The sequence below is a fragment of the Pelobates fuscus genome, chromosome 1 (assembly GCF_036172605.1).
Source record: "Pelobates fuscus isolate aPelFus1 chromosome 1, aPelFus1.pri, whole genome shotgun sequence".
In the NCBI taxonomy this organism is placed as follows: Eukaryota; Metazoa; Chordata; class Amphibia; order Anura; family Pelobatidae; genus Pelobates; species Pelobates fuscus.
Genome location: NC_086317.1, coordinates 278,184,204 through 278,196,997, shown reverse-complemented (window position 1 = coordinate 278,196,997; position 12,794 = coordinate 278,184,204). Strand labels below are relative to the sequence as shown.

General features: G+C 45.0%; 1 protein-coding gene across 7 annotated transcripts in view; it reads left to right on the top strand.

Moving 5' to 3' along the window:
- Positions 1 to 12,794, top strand: part of GTF2IRD1 (GTF2I repeat domain containing 1) — a 102,123-nt gene that overhangs the window by 59,353 nt on the left and 29,976 nt on the right. For 5 of the 7 annotated variants that reach the window (XM_063457411.1, XM_063457409.1, XM_063457410.1 and 2 more), the window contains 3 exons: positions 904 to 941; positions 3,565 to 3,648; positions 8,749 to 8,838. In XM_063457411.1, coding sequence (XP_063313481.1) covers positions 904 to 941; positions 3,565 to 3,648; positions 8,749 to 8,838 — 212 coding nt within the window. The remainder of the gene's footprint in view (positions 1 to 903; positions 942 to 3,564; positions 3,649 to 8,748; positions 8,839 to 12,794) is intronic. The other 2 variants (XM_063457412.1, XM_063457413.1) reach the window with 1 other exon arrangement.

The following is a 12,794-nucleotide window of genomic DNA, read 5'->3' as shown; positions in this document are numbered from 1 at the left end:
TAATACGCAAGCTTTCTTTCTTTTTTCCAAATTCCACAGCCTTACACATGAAAACAGCCAGAAATAGACTTGCAAAAGCACATAGTGTGTTTCTAAAGATATTTCTGTAAATTTTTTACATCTAAATTTAAAAAAAAAAAAGTAAGAAGCTGTACAGTTAAATACAGACTGATTATTTTGTTACATGACTTCCACTAAGTTGCATAATGACAGTCTACTTTTTGGTTGCACGTTATATAAAAACTATAGTGTCAGGAGTACAAAACTATATTCCTAAAATGATAGTGCCCTCTGCCCCCTCCTCCCTATGGCAAATAACGTGTTCAAAACCCTTTTTACACTTACCCGTTTTCAGCTCCATTATCCTTCGGTGCTGGATTGCCCTCCTCTGACATCAGCTGATAGAGGGATCTAATTTGCATGTGCGGCAAGCACCACACACACATTAGGCCTTCCTCATCGGAAAGCATTGCCTCAATGCTTTCCTATGGGAATTTCAACACGTTGGACTTCCTCATGCAAAGTGTGAGGACACCCAGCTTAGTTTCACAGAGTCATTCTGTGAAACTCCAGGACGTGCCTTTAGTAGCTGTCTGGTAGACATAACAACTATTACTAGCACAAAAAATTGTGTTAAAAGAGCACATAGTGTATTTAACTTGACATAAGCCAACTTGCTAAAATAGTTTTAATTAGTTGTTATAGTTGTTTATTTATGAAACCTGAGAACAACTTTGTTTGATTAGTACTTAACGCTTAGTGCTGAAGCCAAAACAAATTTAGCAAGCATTTAACTTATTAGTGTGCTGATCTAAGAACTAATTAGTAGATTCAAATGATCTTTTCCATATTTCTATTAATATAAAATTCTGATATATTTTTTTTCTTTTGTTTTCTATATAGATCTTCAAAGAGCAGTGTTTCGGATGAATATGAACCAGGTACCCTTAAAGACATGGGTTTCTTTTTTTTTTTATAATTCTTTATTTTTGCAGGTGAAGCAGAATGACGTATTTGTTAAAACGTTTAAATGTTTAGTTTTCAGTGGTTACATTCTTTTAGCTTTGTAGACTCAGTATGATCACCTGTATTTTTGTTATATTAGACTAGGTTGCATACAATAAGAAGAATATCTCACACAACGGATTTCTATATTAGCTTGTCATCAGGTATGCAGGGCTCTTCATTGTTGCTTGCTGTCAGGTACTAGTGGCCTTTAGGGTTGTCATGAGGTGTAACTTGACCATATAGTTTATCTTGTCTCGTCCCGCAGCGTAATATTATGTCCCTTGAGGCTGTGGGTGGCGCTTTGGGAGACTTGGCGATACGGTAAGCTCCGTCGTAGGTAAATTGCTTGGCCTGTTTTGCTGGGAGTAATGAAGTCACCATTCGCCTAATAAAATGCGGTAGCTCTTCCATGGTCACTGTGTCTGAGACGCCTCTAATCTTTATATTTTTCTGGCGGGATCTTTCATCCAGTGTTTCCACTCTTAAAGTCAGGGCAGAGTGGTGCGCCTGTAGCTGCTTGACCGTGTCTCCCACTGCCAAAAGGTTGTGTTGCAGGTCTGCTATGTCAGTTTCTGTGGTCTGAACGTGAGTGGTACCTCGGTCCGCACCGAGGCTATGTTGGCTGCAAATAGCTGCTGGATTTTGACAAAGAGGTTGTCTATGTCCTGTTTTGTTGCAGGGTCCCTGTTGGCTGGGGTGTTTGTGGTTGGGTGCCTGTCTTTGGGTGACTCTGGGGCAACCTCACTCACTCCACCTGTCTCTTGAGGGTTGTGGCCTCAGTCCCGGCCTGCTCCAGCACCCTGTGCTTGGGCGTGCGTTGGAGCAGTGTGCCAATATCCTGTGACTCCTGGGTTGTGTGCACTTGAGATTTGTGGGTCTTCTTCCTCCGGCTCTTGGGGCAGTGCCTGCCGAGGAACAGGTGTAAGCTAGTCTAAGTCCCACCAGGCCACGAAAGCCTTTGGTGTTGTTCTCAGGCTGGCTGCGTGGGAGGCCTTAGGAGGCCGGCGTTTTTTGTTTCGCGCCCGGTTGCTGAAAAATGGCATCGGCGTGTGCCTCTCCTTCCCCTGCAGCCGATGCTGGTCGGAAATGCGTTAATATTAAGATTTTTGGTGCCGTGTTTACGGAGCTCCAGAAATGTTCTATTAATGTACTTGGGTTTCACCCTTACCTCACGTATCAAGTATATTTACATGGGGAGATGCTGATTGGCATAGCACAGCAATAGTCTCCTAATGCTTTCCTATTGGAAAGCATTAGACTGGTTGAGTTCATTAAGATTGAGGATCTCAGCCATGGAGGTGGGATCAGCCATGGCAAGGCCAATGTAGCATGGGAAAAAAGGTGAGTGAATTCACCTTTTTAGCGTGATCGGAGCAGGGTCGATCACTTAAACAGCCACACCAGCAATATTGTGTCAGGAATACACATTTTTATTCCTGACAACCTAGTTTTCCTTTAAAAAACGACCTTCATTTTGTTTCTGTTCCATAAGTCGTCTTTGTGTTTTGCAAGTGTGAAGTGTCTGAAATGGTTTAACAGTATAACCGTTTTTTAAGCCATAAGAAAATGGCACTTTGGCATCTCCATACAGGGTGTCACTAAAGTGAGAAATCAGTGTGAATTCAAGTTAAAAATAGCTGGAGACATACTCTAAATCAGCTATGCTTTAAGTTCGACTACTCTGGCCTTAAATCGTAAATTCACTTTAAATTCTCACTTTAGTAACCCTGATAGTTCAGAAAACTGTTCCACCAACCAAGAGACAGACACAGAAGGGGTCAAACCCACCCCTGTAGTATCACCATACGTGTGGAAATAGTAAACCACATAAAACATAAAACAATTGTGCGTCATTCGAAATCTAACTCAAATTACACAGACTCCTAATTAAAAATAAACTGTTGTAGAATAATTAGATAATGTTAGAAGTGAAAAGTAGTGCTTGCAGTCCCAGATTGTGTGGAATGCTGGAGGATAGGGGAAGTGACATCAAATACCACAATAAACACGTTATGATTTATCTGTGTTGTAAATTTAAGTAAATAGTAATGAATGGCTGCAAAATTTATCTGTCTGTTCCAACGTCTTTTGCGAGTATCCAATCCCCAAGACTACAAGTCTGCAGATGCTTTAGGAACCCTAGTGAGATGGTGAAAAATATTAAATTAAAACACCAATTCTAAGTTCTAATTTATTAAATGTGATAAATCACTCTTAAAACTACAAACTGGATTGTAGTCAAGTGAAATGTACGTTTCATTGTTCTTGTCTGCAGTAGGAGTGATCTAAGCTGACAACTTCTCCTTGTTTATCAGAGTTTCAATTACCACAGTGGTGCTATTTATCAAAGATGGCCTCCTTTTCTTTCTAAGTTAAATTGTGAGAATAAAAAAGTGTGTTTGTTTAGACGTTCAATAAATGAATAAATGGCTTTACCCCAGAAATGAAATTGAAAGCATTTGAGACAGTTGGGTCTGGATATTTTAGCTGTGTGCGTGTGTTTTTCCTGCTTCTGTTTTCATTCATTTTAATAAGAATGTGTTTATTGTCGTACAGCAGGGACTTCGGGCGAGCAGAATGGTGTAAAACATATAAAGATGGAACCTGAAGATCAAGATATAATACAGATCACTGTTCCAGGTACAGATGTCTGACAGACCATAAGAAATAAATGCCAATATTTCCCAATTAGCTTAACCATGGTTCACAAAGCCTGATCTAGTACTATTTTCAAAAACACAAGGTTCTCATTACCACAAGGACCTTACTTCACTTCGTTATTGATACGTTTCTCTGTAAATGAATATTGTATTGATTGTTGAGGTTATCAGTAAATTGTGTTACTTGTATGTGAAAAAAATAAAACATGTTTTTGTTCAAACTGAACACTTATACTAATAGAATTGTACTGGAACTTTACACGATTTTTTTTAACTGATACAAATGATTGAAAATTCAATTGAAAATGAAAAGGTTAAAGATAAAATAGTTAAAGGGATTCTATAGTGCCAGGAAATCAAAGCCGTTTTCCTGGCACTATAGAATCCTACAGTGCCCCCCTCCCGCAGCGCTGAAGGGGTTAAAACCCTTCAATCACTTACCTGAAGCGTTGTACTCAGTGCTGGGTCAGGCTCTGCCCGCACTGCTGGCGGGGCAGACATTAGTATTTCCCCTTAGGAAAGCATTAATTATTAATCAATGCTTTCCTATGGGGATTCCAATGATGCTGAAAGTCCTTGCGCATAGTTTGAGGACGTCCAGCATCATTTAGATGACCAAAAGTCTAAGTCTAAGCACCCTGAAGTCCCTCTAGTGTCTGTCTGGTAGACAGCCACCTGAGGAGGAGTTAACACTTCAAAGTAGTTATTGCAGTTTCTCAGAAACTGCAATAATTACCACTGTAGGGTTAAGGGACATGGAACATTGCACCCAGACCACTTCAATGAGCTGAAGTGGTCTGGGTGCCTACAGTGTCCCTTTAATAATGTCAACTAAACGGTGAAAGAGATGGATAATACACTTTTTTTATGAAGCAGCAATGCAAGTCAAAGCATTGAAAGCCAAAAGATATGAGTCACTACATATAAACAGCACAATAAGTATAGCAACATCACAAAAAAAGAGTTATTAATGTGGTAAAATGAAAGATGTAGTTTTGATGTGGAAGTCTCTTCAATTTTCCCTAAATATTTCTCATGATGTGCTCATTTGTAGACTAAATTCAAAGTCGTTTGTCTCATTGGAACAAAATAAAATGTTCAATATAGTCAGGGCCGTCTTTAACATTGATTGGACCCTGGGCAAGCATTTGCTTGGGCCCCCTGGATCCTGCCCCCCCCCCCTCCCACACACACACACTTTCACTCTCTGGCATGCAATCACGCCCTCCACCCCAACACAGTGGCAGAACTAATGTAGACAGGGCCCTGGTGCAAGACATTGTTTTGAGCCTCCCCTCTAGCGCAAGAGCAGAGAAAAGATAGATCCTCATCTGTTGTACAATTCCCACGATGCTATGCCAGCTGGGGATCTACCATTTGGCCATTCTTGCAGGGCTGTATTTGTGAGCAGTGTTTGTGCATTTGAATGTGAGCATGTTGTTGTATACAGTATGTGTGTGCATGTAGGGTGTAGTATTGGTGTTTAAATGTAGGGATGTGTTTCTATATACTTTTTGAGTTTGAATTCAGGGGTGTGTTTGTATGTAATGTTTGCAGGGGTGTGTTTGCATGTTGTGTTTGATTGCCGTGATGTATGACATGCATTCACAGATATACATACACATTAGCACACCGATACATGCACACATCTGCACACATGCACACACTGACAAAGACTGGCGTATACACACACAGACACATACATAAATACACATGCACACACAGGTACACATGCAGGGGTGTATTTGTGTGCAGTGTTGGCGTAGGAATGCTGGGATGTATGCATTGTCACACAGATGCACACTTACACAAACACTGAGATACACACAGATACACATGCAGTGGTGTATTTGTGTGCATTGTTAATGTTGGAATGCAGGGGTGTATTTGTGTGCATTGTTAATGTTGAAATGCAGGGGTATATTTGTGTGCAATGTTAGATGGGATGTATGCATTGCCACACGCATAGATACACACTTACACATACTGACACTCATATACACACACAGGTACAAATACACTGACACGCAGGTACACATAAAAACTGACACACAGGTACACATACACACAGATACACATAAACACTGACACAAACACAGTGAGATACACACACACACAGTGAGACACACACATACACTGAGATACACACACACACAGTGAGATACACACACATACACATTCAGATACACACACATACACAGTCAGATACACACAGTCAGATACACACACACACACACACAATCAGACACACACACAAAAAACAGATATACACACACAGTCAGATACACACACACACACACACACACACAGTGAGATACACATACACACACAGTGAGATACACACACACACAGTGAGATATACACACACACAGTCAGACACACACACACAGTCACACACAAACAGTCAGACACACACACACATACAGTCAGATACACACATACAGTCAGATACACACACACACACAGTCAGATACACACACACACAGTCAGATACACAAACACAGGCAGATACACACACACACAGTCAGATACACACACACACACAGTCAGATACACACACACACACAGTCAGATAGATACACACACACACACACACAGTCATATCAATTTACATAGTTTAGCCACCCTCCTTACCTTTACAGAAGTGTGGCTTCCCTGGAGTCCAGTGGGAGCTGGATGGCTGAGATTGATGAGAGTCTTCTTCTTCTTCTTGGTCACCTTCTCTCTTGGTCACCTTCTCTCCATGTATGCCTCCTCCTCCCCAGCGGCACTTTGTTAATTGGGAGGAAGTGACCTCACAACACTTCCTCCCAGCAGGCAGGAAGACAGAGGCCCGGTCTGGAGCTCTCTTAAAGGGCCGGGGGCCCCTGATTACCTCACCTGCTGAAGCCCACCGGAATATTTCTCAGTATCCCGGTGGGCTGTTCAGACCTGGCTGTGGGCAGGGGGCCCACAGGGCAGCTGCTTTGGGCCCCCCAGGAGCAACAGGGCCCGGGGCAGCTGCCCCGTTTGCCCCTTGTTAAAGACGGCCCTGAATATAGTGAGGCTCAGTTACTATCCTTACAGTATAGAAAATAAATAAGCATATTTTTATGCTGAACAGGAAACTGTGGAATTTTTCAGTCCACCACAACTCCCTCTATAAGTCTATAGTAAGTAAACTCAGCATTTATTTAAGTAGGAAAATAGTGATATCATTGCTAGATCTGTTTAACACACCCACATCATTAGTAGTTTCAGCAGCTCTACACTTACTGTACAGTATCCTGCTGAAACATGAACATAAAATATTAAAATGAGCTGGAGCTGCTCACTAGACATCTTTTATTAGATCTAGTTTATTTTCAATATTCCATCATTTGGCACGTAAGTAGAACTTATTCTTTTGTGAAGTTTATGATATTTAATTAAGCTTTTTCCCAAATCGATGGATGTTTTGGATTCAGATTCCTATAAATCTCATCACAAGAGATATATACAGTGGTGTATCCTGGTTTTGTGCTGCCCTAGGCAGCACAAAACTCAGGCGCCCCCCCCCCCGCGCGCCACCCCCACCCAACCTTTACCCCGCCCCGCATTCTAAATACACACACACACATTCACTGACAGATACGCATACACTAGCTAACAGAAACACACACTCGCTAACAGAAACACACACACTAACAGACAAACTCACACTCAGTAACAGACAAACACACACACTAACAGACACATACTAACAGACACACTAACAGACACACACTCACTCACTAGCAGACACAAACTAGCAGACACACACACTCACTAACATACACACACACTCACTAACATACACACACACTATAAGACACACACACACACTCACAGGCAAACACACTAACAGACACCCACACTAACAGACACCCACACTAACAGACACACACACACACACACACACACTAACAGACACACACACACACACACTAACAGACACACACACACTAACAGACACACACACACTCACTAACAGACACACACTCACTAACAGACACACACACACTAACAGACACACACACACTCACTAACAGACACACACACTCACACTCACACTCACTAACAGACACATACACACTCACACTCACTATCAGACACTCACACTCACTCACATTAACACTTTTCTTTTTTTTTCACTTTAACCCCCCCAGCCTCCTTACCTTTGGGAATGCTGGGGGGGTCATCTTTCTCCCTGGTGGTCCAGTGGCTGCTGGGCGGGCGGGCGGCGCTGCTGGGCGGGCGGCGAGGGAGCACTCCCCCTGAGCTGTCTGCTCAGCTCCCTCGCGCGCCGCACAGTGAGGCTGGGAGGCAGAGCGGGAATATGACGTCATATTCCGGCTCCCAGCCTCACTCTGCGGCGCGCGAGGGAGCTGAGCAGACAGCTCAGGGGGAGTGCTCCCTCGCCGCCCGCCCAGCAGCAGCCCAGCATGTCTGTTAGCCGCAAGGCTAACAAGACATTTGCCTTGGGCATTTGGGGGGCGGCTTTTTTTGCCGCCCCCTGGAAAATGCCGCCCAAGGCAAATGCCTTGTTTGCCTCGCGGCTAATACGCCCCTGGATATATAGATAAGAGATATTCATGGAGCATTAAATAAATACATAGTAAAGGAACACACTTGCTGAAGAGTGTGTACTCTCTTTTTCATTTTATATAGTAATGTTGTTAAACCCATCTGTCAATTGCTCAGAGCACCTACCTTGCAAAGATTTCTCATTGAGCTGCATTGGGAAGTCTGTGATTGGACATACACAGAAAGTCTGGGTGGGGTTAGAAGAGGAGGGCTTGCAAAAGCTGCAAATAAATAAATCTATAGCTTTTTCAAGCTGTTTTAGATATATCCCCAATGAAAAAAAGTAGCAATAAATGCATGGATGGTTTTATTAGGGCTTTAATCTAAAAAAATAAAGTTTTTTTTTCCATTGGAGTGTTCCTTTAAGAATGAGTATATTTTTATATATTTAGTGGGAATTGTTTTTAGGACTCCTTATTATATACCAATAACTATTTTTATATATATATACATATATGTATATATTTTAACACAGTCTCAAACCCATCCTTTTTAGAGCACACATTTCATGCAGATGAAACCAGTGAGTGTATTACGAACCACATAAAATCAGAAGAGCCAAGCTACATACTGGACTCAGGAACAGGTAATATCTGCATGGAGAGATATGTACAAACTCTTGGCAGGGCCTCATAATTACAGCTGACCATTGTTTTCAACAAACCATTTTTATACAATATTAGTTTATTCCATTATTTTTTTTAACACTCTGAACATAAAGCCAGATTTTAAATATTATATTTAGGTTGTTGTGATACCAATGTGAGACTTTAAAAAAAGCTTAGTCCCAAATATATTTATTTTAAAGGGGAATTTTTACACATTAATTTATACTGATGACTTGTGTTAAAGGAACACTCCAAGCTTCATAACTACTGTAGTGATATAAGTACAGTGATTGTGAGTTTTAATTTTAATTTCACTTTTCAGAACTCACAAACACATTTTCGTTACTTTTATTAGATTAGTAAACATAATAGGGATACAGTTACATTAAGAGCAATTGTGTATTTTGTTTGTGTGATGGCTGATTCTTCAAAGCCATCTGAAGTTTGTATAAATTAGAGATGTTTCAATTTGCATATCTTTATTCACAATATGACAGGCACTTTCATACAATCCTGATATAAAGTGCAGGTTGGCATTTTATACCGCCTTTTCAGTTATTTTACGTAAGATGTAGCAAAATACAGTTCTCATTTAATAAATCTTTGCCATCCAAGAACACAAAAAATGTTTGGCAAAAACTTTTGACAGCTGCAGTGTAATATATGGAGGTATTTTTAATTTGTAATTTTTTTGTAACAACAGACAGCGAAGTGTCTGAGACATTTTCTTGAGGCAAAACATTGGGATCTTTCAAAAACTCTTCCCTTTGAAATGTTTAAGTTTAAAGATGGCTTAAGATACAAAAACATGAAAGGGGAACTTTGCATTTTTACAACGCAATAGCTAACAAGTTTTAGTTGTGTGGTTTGGATTTGTATTATATGCAAGGATCTTAAAGCACAGGCTGGCATACAATGCAAATCATGCTCGTGCTCGCTGACAGTATCAAAGGAGAAATTCACAATTAATCGTCACCCAAAGATAGCAACCTTTTATTACTCCCCCCCCCCCCCCCCCCCCAGCTCGTCCCAACTGATTCAGTCAGTTCCCATTCTCGCAGGGGCGGACTGACAGGTCGGGCATATCGGTCACTGACCGAGGGCCCGAGTCAGTCAGGGGGCCCGGCAGCACAGCCATGCTTCTGCTGTGGAGATCAAAGATCTCCACAGTAGAAGGAAGTTAAAGAAAGTGCTGTAAGAAGGTTGCAGGGGGCCCATAATGAGTCGAAGGGCCCCTGCAACCCATCAATCTGCTAATACCTCCCCCCCATCATTCAGTGAGAGACCTGGCAGCATACCTCTCACTGCCACTCTGCCAGGTCTCCTCTATCTCTGCCTGCTCAGTGCTCAGTGTGAGGATGGGAGGGGGCAGGAAGTGACATCACCCGCTGCTTCCCTCTCACAGGGAGCACTCCCAGCATGGATGGAGGGTGAGAAGAGGAGCCTGGCCTGACAAGTGCTGCTTCAGGAGATGGAGGGAGAAAACATCAGATTTTACAGGTAAGCAGGCCCACACTGCCCCCCCCCCATACACACACTGCCCCCCCCCCCCCATACACACACTGCCCCCCCCCCCCCCATACACACACTGCCCCCCCCATACACACACTGCCCCCCCCCATACACACACTGCCCCCCCCCATACACACACACTGCCCCCCCCCATACACACACTGCCCCCCCCATACACACACTGCCCCCCCATACACACACTGCCCCCCCATACACACACTGCCCCCCCATACACACACTGCCCCCTCATACACACACTGCCCCCCCCATACACACACTGCCCCCCCCATACACACACTGCCCCCCCTACACACACTGCCCCCCCCATGCACACACTGCCCCCCCATGCACACACTGCCCCCCCCATGCACACACTGCCCCCCATGCACACACTGCCCCCCCCCCATACACACACTGCCCCCCCATACACACACTGCCCCCCCCCCATACACACACTGCCCCCCCATACACATACTGCCCCCCCATACACACACTGCCCCCCCATACACACACTGCCCCCCCCATACACAGACTGCCCCCCCATACACACACTGCCCCCCCATACACACACTGCCCCCCCATACACACACTGCCCCCCCATGCACACACTGCCCCCCCATGCACACACTGCCCCCCCATACACACACTGCCCCCCACATGCACACACTGCCCCCCCCATACACACACTGCCCCCCCATACACACACTGCCCCCCCATATACACACTGCCCCCCCATATACACACTGCCCCCCCATATACACACACTGCCCCCCCATATACACACACTGCCCTCCCATACACACACTGCCCCCCATACACACACTGCCCCCCCATACACACACTGCCCCCCCATACACACACTGCCCCCCCATACACACACTGCCCCCCCATACACACACTGCCCCCCATACACATACATTGCCCACCCATACACACACACTGCCCACCCATACACACACACTGCCCACCCATACACACACACTGCCCACCCATACACACACACTGCCCACCCATACACACACACTGCCCACCCATATACACACACTGCCCATCCATATACACACACTGCCCATCCATATACACACACTGCCCACCCATATATACATATATACTGCCCACCCATGTACATACACTGCCCACCCATGTACATACACTGCCCACCCATGTACATACACTGCCCACCCATGTACATACACTGCCCACCCATGTACATACACTGCCCACCCATATATATACACTGCCCACCCATATATATATATACACTGCCCACCCATATATATACACTGCCCACCTATATATACACTGCCCACCTATATATACACTGCCCATCCATATACATACACTGCCCACATACATACATATATATATATATATACATACATACACACACTGCCCCCCCATACACACACTGCCCCCCCCATACACACACTGCCCCCCCATACACACACTGCCCCCCCATACACACACTGCCCCCCCATACACACACTGCCCCCCTCATACACACACTGCCCCCCCATACACACACTGCCCCCCCATACACACACTGCCCCCCCTACACACACTGCCCCCCCCATGCACACACTGCCCCCCCATGCACACACTGCCCCCCCATGCACACACTGCCCCCCATGCACACACTGCCCCCCCCCATACACACACTGCCCCCCCATACACACACTGCCCCCCCCCATACACACACTGCCCCCCCCCATACACACACTGCCCCCCCATGCACACACTGCCCCCCCATGCACACACTGCCCCCCCCCATACACACACTGCCCCCCACATGCACACACTGCCCCCCCCATACACACACTGCCCCCCCATACACACACTGCCCCCCCATACACACACTGCCCCCCCGTATACACACTGCCCCCCCATATACACACTGCCCCCCCATATACACACACTGCCCTCCCATACACACACTGCCCCCCATACACACACTGCCCCCCATACACACACTGCCCCCCCATACACACACTGCCCCCCCATACACACACTGCCCCCCCCATACACACACTGCCCCCCCATACACACACTGCCCCCCATACACATACATTGCCCACCCATACACACACACTGCCCACCCATACACACACACTGCCCACCCATACACACACACTGCCCACCCATACACACACACTGCCCACCCATATACACACACTGCCCATCCATATACACACACTGCCCATCCATATACACACACTGCCCACCCATATACACACACTGCCCACCCATATATACATATATACTGCCCACCCATGTACATACACTGCCCACCCATGTACATACACTGCCCACCCATGTACATACACTGCCCACCCATGTACATACACTGCCCACCCATATATATACACTGCCCACCCATATATATATACACTGCCCACCCATATATATACACTGCCCACCTATA